A 20,733-nucleotide genomic window follows, 5' to 3' on the forward strand; every position below is an offset into this window, starting at 1 on the left:
CAATCAAACCCGCACATTTTTACTACGAAGCCACGCTGTTGTAACACGTGGCTTGGCATTGTCTTGCTGAAATAAGCAGGGGCGTCCATGATAACGTTGCTTGGATGACAACATATGTTGCTCCAAAACCTGTATGTACCTTTTCAGCATTAATGGTGCCTTCACAGATGTGTAAGTTACCCATACTTGCCAACCCTCCCGGATTTTCCGGGAGACTCCCGAAATTCAGCGCCTCTCCCGAAAACCTCCCGGGAAAAATTTCCTCCCGAAATTCATGCGGACCTGAGTGACGTGTCGACAGCCTGTTTTCACGTCCGCTTTCCCACAATATAAACAGCGTGCCTGGCCAATGACGTTATAACTGTAGAATGATGGAGGGCGAGTTCTTGGTTTCTTATGTGGGTTTATTGTTAGGCTGTTTCATTAACGTCCTCCCAGCGCGGCAACAACACACAACAACAGCAGTCACGTTTTCGTCTACCGTAAAGCAGTTTGTCTGCCATAAACAGCCATGTTGTGACACTCTTAAACAGGACAATACTGCCATCTACTGTACATGCATATGTGACAATAACATCTAGGGCTTTTAGAGAGTCCAGTGCACAACTGCGCACACAAGAAGGAGACGAAGCAGAATGCATCATCAGAGAGGGTGTTCAGCATGGTTAGAAAAATAGTGACAGAGAATAGAACAAGGATGGACAATTCAACCCTTAACTCAACAATGAGTAGATGAGTGTTATGTGTGTGTATATGTGTAAATAAATGAACACTGAATTTCAAGTATTTCTCTTATTTATATATATATATATATATATATATATATATATATATATATATATATATATATATTTTTTTTTTTTTTATATATATATATATATATAGCTAAAATTCACTGAAAGTCAAGTATTTCTTATATATACATATATATATATATATATATATATATATATATATATATATATATATGTCTTAATAAGGTTATCCAAAAAATAGTGCTCGATACCGTAGTAGAGCGCAATATATGTATGTGTGGGAAAAAAAATCACAAGACTATTTCATCTCTACAGGCCTGTTTCATGAGGGGGGGTACCCTCAATCGTCAGGAGATTTTAATGGGAGCATTCGCATACCATGGTTTATATAGGGCACAGAGTGGGTGGGTACAGGCTGGCCTAGGGGCGTGGTGATTGGCTCATGTGTTACCTAGGAGGTGTTTCCGTCTATGGCAGCATGTTGTTACAATTTCGCTGCGCTTGTTGAGGGATGACAGGTCTGGACGGTAAATAATAAACAGTTTCTCTTTCAAGCATAGGTTGCATCTTTTATTACCACTATTGTAAGGTGTGCTGGATGCAAGAATTTGCCATGTTATTGAATATTCAACATTATTGTCTTTGAGGTCCCAAATGTGTTTGCTGAGTTCTGTGGTATTTCGCAGGTTTTTGTTCCTGAAAGAAGCCTTGTGATTGTTCCATCTGGTTTTGAATTCTCCCTCGGTTAATCCTACATATGTGTCGGATGTGTTAATGTCCTTGCGTATTACCTTAGATTGGTAGACAACTGATGTTTGTAAGCACCCCCCGTTGAGAGGGCAATCAGGTTTCTTTCGACAATTACATCCTTTGTTGGTTTTGGAGTCGCTCTGTCTGAGGGCCGACGGCTCATTTGCAATTGTTTTGTTGTGGTTTGAGATGATTTGTCGTATATTGTTCATGCAGCTGTAGCTCAATTTAATGTTGTTCTTGTTGAATACTTTTCTTAGGATGTTGTCTTTGGGAAAGTGTTTGTCAATCAGATTGAGGAATTTGTGTTCAATGTTCGTTGAGACGTTTTTGCTGTATGGGGGGTTGTACCAGATGATGTCGTTCCGTTTTCTGTTCTTTTTTGGCTGGTTTCCTGGCGTGGGTTCATAGGTGAAAGCGGATACAATTTCACCCTCACCTATGAACCCACGCCAGGAAACCAGCCAAAAAAGAACAGAAAACGGAACGACATCATCTGGTACAACCCCCCATACAGCAAAAACGTCTCAACGAACATTGGACACAAATTCCTCAATCTGATTGACAAACACTTTCCCAAAGACAACATCCTAAGAAAAGTATTCAACAAGAACAACATTAAATTGAGCTACAGCTGCATGAACAATATACGACAAATCATCTCAAACCACAACAAAACAATTGCAAATGAGCCGTCGGCCCTCAGACAGAGCGACTCCAAAACCAACAAAGGATGTAATTGTCGAAAGAAACCTGATTGCCCTCTCAACGGGGGGTGCTTACAAACATCAGTTGTCTACCAATCTAAGGTAATACGCAAGGACATTAACACATCCGACACATATGTAGGATTAACCGAGGGAGAATTCAAAACCAGATGGAACAATCACAAGGCTTCTTTCAGGAACAAAAACCTGCGAAATACCACAGAACTCAGCAAACACATTTGGGACCTCAAAGACAATAATGTTGAATATTCAATAACATGGCAAATTCTTGCATCCAGCACACCTTACAATAGTGGTAATAAAAGATGCAACCTATGCTTGAAAGAGAAACTGTTTATTATTTACCGTCCAGACCTGTCATCCCTCAACAAGCGCAGCGAAATTGTAACAACATGCCGCCATAGACGGAAACACCTCCTAGGTAACACATGAGCCAATCACCACGCCCCTAGGCCAGCCTGTACCCACCCACTCTGTGCCCTATATAAACCATGGTATGCGAATGCTCCCATTAAAATCTCCTGACGATTGAGGGTACCCCCCCTCATGAAACAGGCCTGTAGAGATGAAATAGTCTTGTGATTTTTTTTCCCACACATACATATATATATATATGTATATATATATATATATATATATATATATATGAAATACTTGACTTAGTGAATTCTAGCTGTAAATATACTCCTCTCCTCTTAACCACGCCCCCCCCCCTCCCGAAATCGGAGGTCTCATGGTTGGCAAGTATGAAGTTACCCATGCCTTGGGCACTAATACACCCCCATACTATCACAGATGCTTGCTTTTCAACTTTGCTCCTAGAACAATCCGGAAGGTTCTTTTCCTCTTTGGTCCGGAGGACACGACGTCCACAGTTTCCAAAAACAAATTTGAAATGTGGACTCGTCAGACCACAGAACACTTTTCCACTTTGTATCAGTCCATCTTAGATGAGCTGGGGCACAGCAAAGCCGGCTGCGTTTCTGGGTGTTGTTGATAAACGGCTTTGGCTTTGCATAGTAGAGTTTTAACTTGCACTTACAGATGTAGCGACCAACTGTAGTTACTGACAGTGGGTTTCTGAAGTGTTCCTGAGCCCATGTGGTGATATTCTTTACACACTGATGCCGCTTTTTAATGCAGTACCGCCTGAGGGATCGAAGGTCCGTAATATCATCGCTTACGTGCAGTGATTTCTCCAGATTCTCTGAACCTTTTGATGACATTGCGGACCGTAGATGGTGAAATCCCTAAATTTCTTGCAATAGTTCGTTGATTTGCAAAAAATAACGTTTTCCAGTTCGAACACTAAATATCTTGTCTTTGCAGTCTATTCAATTGAATATAGGTTGAAAAGGATTTGCAAATCATTGTATTCTGTTTTTATTTACAATTTACACAACGTGCCAACTTCACTGGTTTTGGGGTTTATAATTCAACTATTTTGATTAGGGGAATGATTGACAGGCAGAACTCTAACTGACTGTTGTCTACGGCCGGTGCATGAAGCCAGAACACAGGATGCTTGGAATGTGATGTCCTGTGAAAGTGCTCATGCTATGGCGAAAGCGTGGAAAGGAATACATGTGGGTAAAATGGGCACATTTCAGCAGAAGTAGCTGGCTGAGGAACGCTTCAAAACCTGGTTAAAGCCCGTTTACAGGTAAAATAGAAAAAAGGGGGAAACCAATTAAGACGCATTCGCTAATGACCATTCACAAAATTTACTATAGGTGATTCTTTAATTCCGTTACCAATGAACTTAACACAAACATATAACAGCCTTTTCAGGCTAGTTCGTTTTTCACATCATACTGCAGAATGGGTTGTTTTTTAAATCTGAAAAAATAAATCTAAACTCCCTTGTGAGCCATAAATCCTTACAATTTGACAATGTGTGTATATATATATATATATATATATATATATATATATATATATATATATATATATATATATATGTATGTATATATGTGATGTATATGTATATATGTGATGTATATGTATATATTTGTATGTATATATATATATATATATATATACATATATGAATATGATGTATATGTATATATTTGTTTATATTTTTAAAATTATATATATATATATATATATTTTTTTAATGTACAGTCATGGTCAAAAGTTTACTTGTAAAGAACATAATGTCATGGCTGTTTTGAGTTTCCAATCATTTCTACAACTCTTATTTTTTTGTGATAGAGTGATTGGAGCACATACTTGTTGGTCACAAAAAACATTCATGAAGTTTGGTACTTTTGGTCTATTGAAAATGTGACCAAATCTGTTGGGTCAAAAGTATACATACAGCAATGTTAATATTTGCTTACATGTCCTTTGGCAAGTTTCACTGCAATAAGGCACTTTTGGTAGCCATCCACAAGCTTCTGCTTGCATTTTTGAGCACTCCTCTTGACAAAATTGGTGCAGTTCAACTAAATGTGTTGGTTTTCTGACATGGACTTGTTACTTCAGCATTGTCCACACGTTAAAGTCAGGATTTTGGGAAGGCCATTCTAAAATCTTAATTCCAGCCTGATTTAGCCATTCCTTTACCACTTTTGACGTGTGTTTGGGGTCATTGTCCTGTTGGAACACCCAACTGCGCCCAAGACCCAACCTCCGGGCTGATGATTTTAGGTTATCCTGAAGAATTTGGAGGTAATCCTCCCTTTTCATTGTCTCATTTACTCTCTGTAAAGCACCAGTTTCTTTGGCAGCAAAACAGGTCCAGAGCATAATACTACCACCACCATGCTTGACGGTAGACATGGTGTTCCTGGGATTAAAGGCCTCACCTTTTCTCCTCCAAACATATTGCTGGGTATTGTGGCCAAACAGCTCCATTTTTGTTTCATCTGACATCACATGGACAAAGATAAGACCTTCTGGAGGAAAGTTCTGTGTGAAACAAATTTAAAAAAAAAAAAAATATATATATATATAGACTCAAGGGCTTTTGTGACCATGCTTTGAAAATTAGTTAGAAATCAAAGCCAATCAAACGGTGCATCTTTAATATTTAAAAAAAATGTTTTTAGTGTTTGTCTTATATAAGATGTGCTTGTTGTTATTAAAAAAAATGTTTTTCTTCATGATTGTGCTCCACAAACTCTGCCTACAATAAATAAACACAATTAAATCAATTTACATTGCTAATTAAATAGTTTAAATGTAATAAATATTGGAATGTCATTTGGACGTTGACTTTAACTCTTTCATTCATTTCTCCTTCAGAATGATCTTAAAGACCCCAAAGTTGAAGTTCTGATTGTCCCCAAAAGTAAAAGTGCATCTCAAAGCAGCGCTGACATGTCAGCAGGTTAGGTTGTGACTGGCCACAGGTGTGTCGCCATGTTAATGAGGACAGGAAGTACAAGGCCACGCTTCCTCCTGCTGACTCGTCTGGACTTTATCCCCCAATGGCTCTCTTTTTAGTTGGTGTCAGCACCTTCCAGTGGCTGCAATTAGCTTGGAGAGCTGGATCAGAACTCTATTGCCACTTTATCGGTCAACCTAATGGACATAAGTATTGGGACAGGAACACTATATTGATTTAATTATATGTCTATTATTGTGCTCGCAGCATGAGGCAGTACGACAACAACAATAAACACCTCAGTGTACTTTATAGAACGCTTCTTCTGTATTCCCCTCAGACTGGAGCACATGCCAGCTGAGTCCCAGCGCCGTGTGCGGGAAGGGAATCAAGACCCGCATGCTGGACTGCGTCCGCAGCGACGGAAAGTCTGTCGACATAAAGTTCTGCGAAGAGGTGAGTCGTCGCCTTTTTTTCCTAAGTCTGAGAACGCAGCGCCATTAGCCTCACAGCAGTGTGAAATATTCAGCAGAGTTCCCCGTGCAGATATTATCGTGGTTGCTCCAGGCTGAACATTGCGTTCATTCATAATGAGTCTCTGCCTCCTGTAATTGTAGCCAGGGGCCTGCAGCGCCACCGCTGTTTAACCCTTGACCCCGCCGCATCTTTTGGCTCGTTGATTAACCCCACGGTGCCTCACAGAGACGTCCCCGCTTTGGCCTGATATTACTCGACTCATAACGACTACAACTCTGCCGCTTTCAGTCCACTTCAGCTCAACAGAGTACACGTCTGTAAAATAAATACTAGGGTTGGGTGCCAAATTGTGAGTACACTGCAAAAAGTCAGTGATCAAAAACAAGGGAAAAAATACAAAAATTAGGGGTATTTTACTTGAACTAAGCAAAATTATCTGCCAATAAAACAAGAAAATTCGGCTTGTCAAGACTTTCCAAAACAAATAAAATTAGTTAACCTCAATGAACCCAAAATACCTTAAAATAAGTATATTCTCACTAATAACAAGTGCACTTTTCTTGGTAGAAAAAAAATTAGAAATTTGCTCAATATGTTGAAAAATATTCTCACTAATAACAAGTGCACTTTTCTTGGTAGAAAAAAAATTAGAAATTTGCTCAATATGTTGAAAAATATTCTTAAATTAAGCAGAGGTGGGTAGTAACGCGCTACATTTACTCCGTTACATCTACTTGAGTAAGTTTTGGGATAAATTGTACTTCTAAGAGTAGTTTTAATGCAACCCACTTTTACTTGAGTATATTCATAGAGAAGGAACGCTGCTTTTACTCCGCTCCATTTATCTACATTCAACTCGCTACTAATTTTTATCGATCTGTTAATGCAAGCGTTGTTTGTTTTGGTCTGTCAGACAGACCTTCAAAGTAGGATCTATCGCATGCCTGCATTTCATCCAATCACATGCAGTCACTGGTGACGTTGGACCAATCAAACAGAGCCAGGCGGTCACATGACCGTCACACGTGGACCCCGACAAGTTGAAAAACTTATTGGGGTGTTACCATTTAGTGGTCAATTGTACGGAATATGTACTGTACTGTGCAATCTACTAATAAAAGAATCAATGTGAAGGAAAAAAGACACTTTTTTTATTTCAATCGTACTTCCCGTCAAAAGCTTAAAGACTGACCGCACAGTTCCTGTCTTCACAATAAAAGTGCCGCTTCATTGCGCCTGCGCTAACAAAATAAGAGTCTCCGAAAGCCAGCCCAAACAAGCTAGCAAGCTACGGAGTTTGCCGCCAATGTATTTCTTGTATAGTGTATAAAAACGAATATGGAAGCTGGACAAATAAGATGCCAAAAACCAACCACTTTCATGTGGTATTAGACAGAAAGGAGGGACTTTTCTTCTCCTCCATTTGAAAACGTGGACGTTATCAGCACTACTGTCTGATTACAATCAATGCAAGTCATCAGAATCAGGTAATACACCAACTTATATTCTTGTCTTCATGAAAGAAAGGAATATATATGTTAAACATGCATGTATATTCATTAAAACACCTTTAACTTGTTAACAAAAACTGCAAAATAAATAAACATAAATTATATACTGTATATATAAATGTATGTATATATATATATATATACATATATATATATATATATATATATATATATATATATATATATATACATATATATATATATATGTGTGTATGTATGTATGTATGTATGTATGTATGTATGTATGTATAGATAGGCTCCAGCGCCTCCTGCCACCCCGAAGGGAATAAGCGGTAGAGGATGGATGGAGATATATATATATATATATATATATATATATATATATATATATATATATATATATATATATATATATATGATATGTGTGTATATGTATATGTATATATGAAGTAGATCACCTCGACTTGGTCATTTATTAAGTAATTGATTAACGTTGCAAAAACGTATTGGGGTGTTACCATTTAGTGGTCAATTGTATGGAATATGTACTGTACTGTGCAATCTACTAATAAAAGTTTCAATCAATCAATCAATCAATGCCTACTGAGCCTATGATGCTGTTAAGTTATTGTGGCTCAATTTGCCTTAAAAAACATTTATGTTAATGTATTATTATTTAATATATATTATTGTTTTAGTTGCTTAAGAAATATTCCTGGCTCTGAATTTGCTCATTGCTATTTTTATGTTTTTGTGCATTATTTGTTGCCGTCGTCATTAAACGAACAGGTTACTCATCAGTTACTCAGTACTTGAGTAGTTTTTTCACAACATACTTTTTACTTTTACTCAAGTAAATATTTGGGTGACTATTCATTACTTTTACTTGAGTAATAAATCTCTAAAGTAACAGTACTCTTGAGTACAATTTCTGGCTACTCTACCCACCTCTGAAATTAAGTAAATGCTAGTGCCATTATCTTGACATATTGATATGCGCTCGGTATTACATTTCTTGAAACCAGCAAACTTATACTAGAAACTAATTTATTGTTCTTAATGGAAAGGCCACAAGGCAACCGCTTGTTACTCTCGGGGTCTCCTAGCCGCTCAGGCAAATCATATGGTCTACAAATGCATTTTTCCATCGATAACATGACATCATCGCGCCAAGTGCTTGCTCTTTCAGTCAATTAGTGCGCATATATATAGCCCGGCCCCCGGCCAAAAAATGTTTTATTGTAATTTTGAAGAATTTATCGGAATGTGCATGAACTATTTCTGTTCAAAATTGTTTGAAATGTTAAATGTTTAAATATTAACTGTCAGTTTACTGTACTGTGCCAACTGTACTACTATATGAGTATGTATGTTCTATTGTTTCATTGAAAATAAAACAGCAAAGTCCATTTGGCTGTCATCAGTTTTAATTATGAGACACAATTGTGTCAAAATCATGATTTTTTTTTCATGCTTGAAATAAAGAAATTATTACTTTAAAAAAGTAGTTTTATGCTTGTGAGTGTTGATGATACAGCTTTGCAACAGTTGATATTCTAGTTTCAAGCATGTTTTACTCAATATAGGTCATAAAATCTCAGCAACAAGCTGTAATATCTTACTGAGATCATTTAGGACCAAAACACTTAAAACAAGTAAAACACTCTAACATAAAATCTGCTTAGTGAGAATAAAATGAGCAAATATCACCCTTATTTGAGATATTTAATCTTACTTAGACTTCAGTTTTTGCAGTGTAGCAACAGGGTCGTTGTTTTTTGATAGATCAACTGTGTTGGCGTTGTTTTCGTCATCACCGTGCACCACTTTGCACCAATATCCTTGATTATCCAGAACATCGAAATGTTCAGATTGAATAAGTGAAATTTGGCACGTTTACACTCGACAAAACTCCACTGCAAAAAATCTACAATCACACCGCTCCCCAGAGGACGCCACCTTGGGCCCATGTGGTCCATAGCTGAAACAGCCGCTATTATGTAAACAAGGCAGCTGGGGGAAAGGAAGGCCACTCAGTAAACAAAGAACAACACTGGAGGAAAACCTTGCTTTAACCAAGCAATATGGATCGGTTCCGTTCATATTTTTCAGCTTTTCCACTTCCATAGTAAGGTTGTATCGTTGCCTCATCCTTCATTTTAAGCCTGAGTTAAGAATGTCTTGTGTTTTCTGTGTCCTAACATGTGTTTATATGTGCTTGTTGTGGCTAGAGGTTTTTTTCTGGCCCCCTGGCACCTATAAGACCTTAGTCTGGGATAGGGTACCGGTACCAAAATATATGTTGATACTTTTCTAAATAAAGGGGACCACAAAAATGGCATTATTGACTTTATTTTAACAAAAAATCTTATGATACATTAAACATGTTTCTTATTGCAGTCAAACAAAAATGTTGCCATTAAATAAAATAGTAAACCTATTAGACAACTTTTTTTTTAGTAGTAAGTAAGCAAACAAAGGCTCCCTATTTAGCTGCTGACGTATGCAGTAACATATTGTCTCATTTCCCATTCTATTATTTTGTCAATAATATGAAGGACAAGCGGTCGAAAATTAATTATTAATCTACTTTTTAATTTACTGTCAATATCTGCTTACTTTCTCTTTTACCATGTTCTATCTACACTTCTGTTAAAATGTAGTATCGTATTTTTCGGACTATAAGTCGCAGTTTTTTTCATAGTTTGGCCGGGCTCCAGTGCCACTTATATATGTTTTTATCCTTTTTTATTATGCATTTTCGGCAGGTGCGACTTATACTCCGGTGCGACTTATACTCCGAAAAATACGGGTAATCACTTATTCTTCTGTTGTTTGATACTTTACATAAGTTTTGGGTGATACCACAAATTCGGACACCAAGTAGGTACAGGATCATACATCGGTCATGTTTAAAGTCCTTGTGTGTCCAGGGACATATTTCCAAAAGAGAAAGAGATGATACGGTATTATTTGCTCACAGATGCTACCCGGTAGTTGTCTGAGCACCTACAGCTAAACCTGAATAGTCCCACTCCTTAATGCTTCAGTCACAAGCAGGATTTTCATAGGAATGAGCAGAAAATACAACCTTACTTTAGATAATAACTGTCATGTATATGTTTACCGTACATACATATGTATATGTATACTGTATGTATATATATATATATATATATATATATATATATATATATATATATATATATATATATATATATATATATATATATGGGCAGCACAGTGTCACAGGGGTTAGTGCATCTGCCTCACAATATAAAGGTCATGAGTAGTCCTGAGTTCAATCCCGGGCTCGGGATCTTTCTGTGTGGAGTTTGCATGTTCTCCCCGTGACTGTGTGGGTTCCCTCCGGGTACTCCGGCTTCCTCCCACCTCCAAAGACATGCACCTGGGGATAAGTTGATTGGCAACACTAAATTGGCCCTAGTGTGTGAATGTGAGTGTGAATGTTGTCTGTCTATCTGTGTTGGCCCTGCGATGACGTGGCGACTTGTCCAGTGTGTACCCCGCCTTCCGCCCGATTGTAGCTGAGATAGGCTCCAGCGCCCCCTGCGACCCCGAAGGGAATGAGCGGTAGAAAATGGATGGATGGATGGATGGATGGAGATATATATATATATATATATATATTAGGGATGTCCGATAATAGCTTTTTGCCGATATCCGATATTCTGATATTGTCCAACTCTTTAATTACCGATACCGATATCAACCGATATATACAGTCGTGGAATTAACACATTATTATGCCTAAATTGGACAACCAGGTATGGTGAAGATAAGGTACTTTTAAAAAAAATTCATAAAATAAGATAAATAAATTATAAACATTTTCTTGAATAAAAAAGAAAGTAAAACAATATAAAAACAGTTACATAGAAACTAGTAATTAATGAAAATGAGTAAAATTAACTGTTAAAGGTTAGTACTATTAGTGGACCAGCAGCACGCACAATCATGTGTGCTTACGGACTGTATCCCTTGCAGACTGTATTGATATATATTGATATATAATGTAGGAACCAGAATATTAATAACAGAAAGAAACAACCCTTTTGTGTGAATGACTGTGAATGGGGGAGGAAGGTTTTATGGGTTGGTGTATTAATTGTAAGTGTATCTTGTGTTTTTTATGTTGATTTAATACAACAACAACAAAAATTTGAAAAAAACAAACAAAACAAAAAAACGATACCGATAATAAAAAAAGCGATACCGATAATTTCCGATATTACATTTTAAAGCATTTATCTCTTATATATATATATATATATATATATATATATATATACGTATATATATATATATATATATATATATATATATATATATACGTATATATATATATATACATATATATATATATATATATATATATATATATATATATATATATATATATATATATATATAATCACTGTATATACACAAAACAGGAAAATAACCCATGTGATGTCACATAACCTGGAAGTGAAGCTTGACGTTTTGTCTTTATCACTAAGAAACGCTGTAAGACTTTTACAAACTAAAACACCAGAAGATAAACATATTTGAATACTCAAATGACTATAATATGACTCTGCAGATGCCAGAAGATTGTTTTATTATCTTCTGCCAATTATATTATATTGTCTGTTGTTGATGTATTTAACCATTTAAAAATATAGCTTAGTTAAACAATTTTAGTGTGCAAATATAATACTTTTTTGTGCACATTAAACAATACCTTCATAGTAAAGATAACAGTGATCAATTTGGTCACCGTAATATGAAATTTCCACATAGATACATCCCTTGTGTTGATTTTGGTACAACCTTTGAGGACGGAAACGCAACAAATTGCAGTGAACCGAGCTGTATTGCTTGGTGGTAAGAAGGTGTTAGGGTGTGTTGCCGCTGACTGACTCGATGACATCCTCTCTGGTCAACAAAAGCACCATGAAGACTCTAGCGGGAACTCTCATTCAACCCTTTTTCGATTACACATGCACCTCCTGGTACCCCAGCACCTCTAAAACCCTCAAATCAAGACTCCAAAAACAATAACATCCTAGAACAAGTTAGTCAGGTTACTTCTAAACCTCCACCCCAGATCCCACCTCACTCCTACCCACTTCTCCAAAGTGAGCTGGCTCAGGGTGGAGGACAGAGTAAAACAACTTGCACTGAGCCTGGTCTATAAAATTCGCTACACCTCCCTGATACATACTTGCCAACCCTCCCGATTTTCCCGGGAGACTCCCGAATTTCAGTGCCCATCCCGAAAATCTCCCAGGGCAACCATTCTCCCGAATTTCTCCCGATTTCCACCCGAACATCAATATTGGGGGGCGTGCCTTAAAGGCACTGCCTTTAGCGTCCTCTACAACCTGTCGTCACTTACGCTTTTCCTCCATACAAACAGCATGCCGGCCCAGTCACATAATTTATGCGGCTTTTACACACACATAAGTAAATGCACGCATACTTGGTCAACAGCTATACAGGTCGCACTGAGGGTGGCCGTATAAACAACTTTAACACTGTTACAAATATGCGCCACACTGTGAACCCACACCAAACAAGAATGACAAACACATTTCGGGAGAACATCCGCACCGTAACACAACATAAGCACAACAGAACAAATACCCAGAACCCCTTGCAGCACTAACTCTTCCGGGACGCTACAATATACACCCCCCGCTACCACCAAACCCCGCCCCCTCCACCTCAAACCTCCCCCCCATCTCCCGAATTCGGAGGTCTTAAGGTTGGCAAGTATGTCTGATACCGAAGTACATGTCAAACTACTTCCTTAACGTAAATGACCGCCATAACCACAACACCAGGGGGAGCTCCACAAACCACGTCAAACCCAGATTCCGATCTAACAAAAGCCTTAACTCATTCTCCTTCTATGCCACATCAATATGGAATGCACTCCCAACAGGTGTAAAAGAAAGTGCATCTCTATCCTCCTTCAAAACCGCACTAAAAGAAAACCTCCAGGCAACTTCAACCCTAAACTAACACCCTCCCCCCACCACATCCCACCTCCCCGGATTGTAAATAATCAAATGTATATACTTGTTCTTATGCTTTCTGAGCTCACTATGTTCACTTCTCGCTGTACATATCCTACCAAGTGAGACTTACACTGTTACAATGTCCATTTCTCAGATGATAAACTTGTATGATGACTGCAATATGCTGATAACAACCTAACCTACCCACCCCCCCGGATTGTAAATAATTCAATGTATATACTCTGATGATTAACTTGTGTGATGACTGTATTATGCTGATAGTATATATTTGTACCATGAATCGACTTAAACAAGTTGAAAAACGTATTCGGGTGTTACCATTTAGTGGTTAATTGTGCGGAATATGTACTGTACTGTGCAATCTACTAATAAAAGTCTCAATCAATCAATCAAAACATCACTTCCTGTGCTGCAGCTGAATCTGGAGAAGAAGTGGCAGATGAACATCTCCTGCGTGGTCGAGTGTCCCGTTAACTGTCAGCTGTCCGAGTGGTCGGCTTGGTCACAGTGCTCTCAGACGTGCGGCCTGGAGGGTAAGCCACATTTGGTAACGTGTTTGTCTTTGTGATGTTCTCTGTACCTGTGTGCTCCAGCAGGGATTCTCAAACTGCCAAAGAATCACTTACCGTATTTTTCGGACTATAAGTCGCAGTTTTTTTCATAGTTTGGCCGGGGGTGCGACTTATACTCAGGAGCGACTTATGTGTGAAATTATTAACACATTATAATATTATTTAGCTCATTCACGTAAGAGACTAGACGTATAAGATTTCATGGGATTTAGCGATTAGGAGTGACAGATTGTTTGGTAAACGTATAGCATGTTCTATATAGCTCTATAGCTCTGCCTTCAATACAATAATCCCGGACAGACTCTGCAATAAACTGGACACTCTTGGCCTCCCCCCTCTCACAAACGCCTGGATAAGGGACTTCCTAACGGACCGACCCCAGAATGTGAGACTTGGCCCGCACCTCTCATCCTCCCGCACGCTGAGCATCGGCTCCCCACAGGGCTGTGTGCTGAGCCCCCTCCTCTACTGCCTTTACACCCATGACTGCAGTCCGGCCCACAGTGACAACCTTACCGTCAAGTTCGCCGACGATACCACAGTGGTCGGGCTCATCTCCAGGGGTGACGAGGCTGCCTACAGAGAGGAGGTCCTGAAGCTGACGGCCTGGTCTTCGGAGAACAACCTCGCTCTCAACACCAGCAAGACCAGAGAGATCATCGTCGACTTCAGGAGGAGCAGCACCGACCCCGCCCCCCTCTACATCAACGGCGAGCGTGTAGAGAGGGTCCACACCTTCAGGTACCTTGGAGTCCACATCTCTAATGACTTCTCCTGGACAGTCAACACCACATCAATCATCAAGAAGGCTCAGCAGCGGCTACACTTCCTTAGAGTCCTCGGGAAGTACAACCTGAAGCCTGACCTGCTGCTGAACTTCTACCGCTCGTCCATCGAGAGCCTGCTGACCTACTGTATTACGGTATGGTACGGCAGCTGCACTGCAGCAGACAGGGAGAGGCTGCAAAGAGTGGTCAAGACGGCTCAGAAGATCATCGGCCGCCCTCTCCCCTCACTGACGGACATCTACACCTCCCGCTGCCTCAACAGAGCCAGTGCCATCATCAAGGACAGCACCCACCCTGGCTCTGACCTGTTCCACCTGCTGCCCTCTGGGAAGCGCTACAGGTGCATTAAAACCAAAACAAACAGGCTAAAGAACAGCTTCTTCCCCAGGGCCATAACCATCCTGAACGGACTGCCCCATTGTCCCTCATAACTGCCTTCTCTTCGGTGCAATAACCCATTCCACCAACCACCCTGTTTTTTTTTTGTTTTGTTTTTTCATGTATATATTCATTTCACACCATATTCATTGCACTTCTACATTTTTTATATTTTTATATATTTGCACATTGTTTTTCTACCATGCACACATCGCACTGTATGGAATGGCCTCAATCTCGTTACCTTGCGTAATGACAATAAAGCTGATTCTGATTCTGATTCTGATTCTGATATGTTATAGTTATTTGAATAACTCTTACCATAATATGTTACGTTAACATACCAGGCACGTTCTCAGTTGGTTATTTATGCCTCATATAACGTACACTTATTCAGCCTGTTGTTCACTATTCTTTATTTATTTTAAATTGCCTTTCAAATGTCTATTCTTGGTGTTGGGTTTTATCAAATAAATTCCCTCCAAAAAATGCAACTTATACTCCAGTTCGACTTGCATATGTTTTTTTCCGTCTTTATTTTGCATTTTCGGCAGGTGCGACTTATACTCCGGTGCGACTTATACTCCGAAAAATGCGGTCATTAAATATTGTAATGACATGAGTCGAGGAGTTATCAAAACTTTATCAGCCTGCAATGGTAGTCTTTACATTCCGACTAGAGATGTCCGATAATGGCTTTTTTGCCGATATCCGATATTCCGATATTGTCCAACTCTTAATTACCGATTCCGATCTCAACCGATGCCGATATATACAGTCGTGGAAATAACACATTATTATGCCTAATTTTGTTGTGATGCCCCGCTGGATGCATTAAACAATGTAACAAGCTTTTCCAAAATAAATCAACTCAAGTTATGGAAAAAAATGCCAACATGGCACTGCCATATTTATTATTGAAGTCACAAAGTGCATTATTTTTTTTAACATGCCTCAAAACAGCATCTTGGAATTTGGGACATGCTCTCCCTGAGAGAGCATGAGGAGGTTGAGGTGGCGGGGTTGAGGTGTGTGTAGCCGGGGGTGTATATTGTAGCGTCCCGGAAGAGTTAGTGCTGCAAGGGGTTCTGGGTATTTGTTCTGTTGTGTTTATGTTGTGTTACAGTGCGGATGTTCTCCCGAAATGTGTTTGTCATTCTTGTTTGGTGTGGGTTCACAGTGTGGCGCATATTTGTAACAGTGTTAAAGTTGTTTATACGGCCACCCTCTTTGTGACCTGTATGGCTGTTGACCAACAATGCCTTGCATTTACTTGTGTGTGTGAAAAGCCGTATATATTATTTAACTGGTCCGGCACGCAAAGGCAGTGCCTTCAAGGTTTATTGACGCTTTGTACTTCTCCCTATGTCCGTGTACACAGCGGCGTTTTAAAAAGTCATACATTTTACTTTTTTAAAACCGATACCGATAATTTTGAAACCGATACCGATAATTTTCCGATATTATATTTTAAAGAATTTATCGGCCGATAATATCGGACTGCCGATATTATCGGACATCTCTAATTCCGACTACTGTAGGCCGTAGTCGACGTCAAAATAAAATTTTTAGGCCCTGTCTACATTAAGCTGGATAACTCCTTAAACAAATAATTATTTAGCCTAAGCCCCATGTCAGCCACACTAAATCATTGTGTAAGGTTCACCTTCTTGGATAATTTGTGTGTGTTAATAAGTGCGCCGTGTATTTCTTGAATCTCCGGCTCTTAGCTTTGTATGGACTCATTGATCATTTACAAACTGAGTTCGGAGAGGAAGTGACGCCAGAAAGACCGCGCCCCACATAGACCTACCTAGTGGTTAGAGTGTCCGCCCTGAGATCGGTAGGTTGTGAGTTCAAACCCCGGCTGAGTCATACCAAAGACTATAAAAATGGGACCCATTACCTCCCTGCTTGGCACTCAGCATCAAAAATTGGAATTGGGGGTTAAATCACCAAAAATTATTCCCGGGCGGGGGAAGCCGCTGCTGCTCACTGCTCCTCTAACCTCCCAGGGGGTGATCAAGGGTGATGGGTCAAATGCAGAGAATAATTTAGCCACACCTAGTGTGTGTGTGTGACAATCATTGGTACTTAGGAAGTGACGCCAGAAAGAACGCACCACAGCCAGCTTCATAACAACTGGTTTCTTAACTCGGAGGTAACCACGTCTACATGTACGGACGCTTGTGGAAATCACACATGAATAGAAGGAAACGCGCGATTGCAGCAATTTCGGATACAACACATCTCAGACAGCAACACAGCAATGTTGAGCGACGGTTTTGGAAAAGGCCTGGTATAACGGATGTGGCGGCCAGCTGTGATTCTATTTACCGAAAAACGTTGTCCATTTGTCGAAGGAGAGACAACAAGAATGCGGGCTTCCGTGGATGTGATAAAGAAGGTAGCTTACGCTTTGTATTACCTGGCCGACGTGGGAAGACTACGGAAAACAGTGAATGCATTTAGACTGGCAAAGCAGACTGTATCAGTTATTGTGCGCCATGTATGTCGAGCGATTACGCAACGTCTTGGTCCAGAGTATATAAAGTTTGCTAGCAAGTTGTTTACTTTCACGTGTCCATTAAAGATTTGATTAAATGAGCACGAAGGAAGGGGTGACACGTTGGAGCAGACGGAAGCCGAGAGAGTGAGGTTGGCGTGACTTTGACGTTATAAATGTGAAACTTGGAGCCAAGCTATTCCCACATAAATAGAATATTTACCCAAAATAAACCGGAAAAAAACGTCCCGGCCAGCTGGACCAAACAGACAACTGTCTATCCAGTAATTCACTATAGTATTGATCATGTTACATGCAGCACATCACCGTACACAACAGTGCATAAACTGTCCAAAAAAACATGAAATGTGGGCTAATACTTAACAGATACTGTAATATGATCAAGTTTTTTAGTCAGTACAGATTGGTGTCCTATCGCATTGTGTTGTGCATTACAAACTCAAAAGCCATTCAGCTGCTGATGCAGAATCTAGCTTAACTATCTAATAAGAGTATTACTAATTAGAGATGTCCGATAATATCGGCCGATAAATGCTTTAAAATGTAATATCGGAAATGATCGGTATCGGTTTCAAAATGATCGTATCTGTTTCAAAAAGTAAAATTTATGATTTTTTAAAACGCCGCTGTGTACACGGACATAGGGAGAAGTACAGAGCGCCAATAACTGCCTTTGCGTGCTGGCCCAGTCACATAATATCTACGGTTTTTCACACACACAAGTGAGTGCAACCATACTTGGTCAACAGCCATACAGGTCACACTGTGGGTGGCCGTATAAACAACTTTAACACTGTTACAAATATGCGCCACACTGTGAACCCACACCAAACAAGAATGACAAACACATTTCGGGAAAACATCCGCACCGTAACACAACAGAACAAATACCCAGAACCCCTTGCAGCACTAACTCTTCCGGGAGGCTACAATATACACCCCCCGCTACTCCCTACCCAATACCCGCCCCCTCCAACCCCGCCCACCTCAACCTCCTCATGCTCTCTCAGGGAGAGCATGTCCCAAATTCCAAGCTGCTGTTTTGAGGCATGTTAAACAAAATAATGCACTTTGTGACTTCAATAATAAATATGGCAGTGCCATGTTGGCATTTTTTTCCATAACTTAAATTTATTTATTTTGGGAAACCTTGTTACATTGTTTAATGCATCCAGCGGGGCATCACAACAAAATTAGGCATAATAATGTGTTAATTCCACGACTGTATATATCGGTATCGGCTGATATTGGAATCGGTAATTAAGAGTTGGACAATATTGGATATCGGCAAAAAAGCCATTATCGGACATCTCTATTACTAATGCTAATATCGTAGCATGCCTTCGCTAGGCTACAACAAGACTTCCTCAGTGTTCGCTCTTACAATAACAATGTCTTGGTTGGTTACTAAACAGGTTACGCAACGTAAACAAAGTATTGTTGATGGTTTTTGAATGCATTTTTTAAGTGATTCAGAGATATAATTAATTGCTCATTAGCTGCATTGCTAGCCACCTAGAACGAGACGATTATTTAAAATAAAAACTAAAAAAAAACTTTTGTTTTCTTGTTTCTCATTTGGATTGTGAACGATAGGCAAAATTCCAAAAAAGTGCAGATCCCCTTTATACCTGAGACTTAGGTCAGGCTGATTTAAAAAGAAAAACCTACTTACCAGATATACTGCATAAAAAAGGACTCATACGTAACTGACGGAAAATACATTTACATACAATTGTTGTGCTAAAACAGGGGTGTCAAACTCAAATACAGAGTGGGACAAAATGTAAAACTGAACAAAGCCGCGGGCCAAGGTTGAACAAATTAACCTTTTAATAGGGACCCAAACAAGTTTTGCATTGAATATTGAACAAGCAAGGCTTGTATAACTGTATAGTGACATGCAAAATCGAGTTTCAAATAATAATAATAATAATTAAAAAATATCAATGGCATATCAAATACAATTTAAATAAAAATTGAATGCCTCTTTTCTATTTGCAGCCTTCTGAGGTAAATATCAACATTAACTTTTTCCACAGGCTAATAAATTTGAAAATAAAATAACAATGAATAAACCAACCATTCAGGACTTTAAACTGCTCAGTTTGCAACACACTGATCTAATCTGATGTGCCCAAGCCAGATACCTGCCATCTTTTCTTGGATGCTAGTTCATTAATGTCGGGGCTCAGGCTTTGAGCTGAGGCAACCTTCATTATCGAACAAAGTTGTTCATCAGTCATTGTATCTCGTCCACCCGGACAACAGTCTTGGGGGCGTGCTTTAAAGGCACTGCGTTTATCGTCCTCCACGAGCTGTCGTCACGTCTGCTTTTCATCCATTCTAACAACGTGCTGGCCCGATCATAAAATATGTGCGACTTCAGCACGCACACACATGTAAATGCAATTCATACTTGACCAACAGCGATACAGGTTACACTGACGGTGCCCGTATAACTAACTTTAACACTGTTAGAAATATGCGCCACACTGTGAATCCACACCAAACAAGAATGACAAACACATTTCGGGAGAACATCCGCACCGTAACACAACATAAACACAACAAAACAAATACCCAGAATCCCATGCAGCCCTAACTCTTCCAGGCTGCAATATACACCGGTTGAGGTGGGCGGTGTTTGGTGGTAACGGGGGCCAGCTCTAGTGTTAATTTGATATCGCCTCAAGGGCCAAGTGAAATTACACGGCGGGCCAGAGTTTGACACCCATGTGCTAAAATAAATAAATAGATGCAATAATGAATATGTTTCTTACCTTAACTGTCAATAAAATTTAATTTCATATGAAAATGCAGCTTCACTACTTAAGTCATAATTTTGGCGCTTAAGAAACTTCTCTATTAGCTCCGGACTTGTTTTGTTTGCTTGAGATCA

At 39.3% G+C, this 20,733-nt stretch overlaps 1 protein-coding gene across 1 annotated transcript in view; it reads left to right on the forward strand.

Moving 5' to 3' along the window:
- Nucleotides 1–20,733, forward strand: part of thsd7ab (thrombospondin, type I, domain containing 7Ab) — a 671,822-nt gene that overhangs the window by 581,137 nt on the left and 69,952 nt on the right. The window contains exons 20-21 of the mRNA XM_061956418.2: nt 5,908–6,023; nt 13,982–14,099. Of these exons, the coding sequence (XP_061812402.2) occupies nt 5,908–6,023; nt 13,982–14,099 (234 nt within the window). The remainder of the gene's footprint in view (nt 1–5,907; nt 6,024–13,981; nt 14,100–20,733) is intronic.

This window comes from Nerophis lumbriciformis, linkage group LG04 (genome assembly GCF_033978685.3).
Source record: "Nerophis lumbriciformis linkage group LG04, RoL_Nlum_v2.1, whole genome shotgun sequence".
In the NCBI taxonomy this organism is placed as follows: domain Eukaryota; kingdom Metazoa; phylum Chordata; class Actinopteri; order Syngnathiformes; family Syngnathidae; genus Nerophis; species Nerophis lumbriciformis.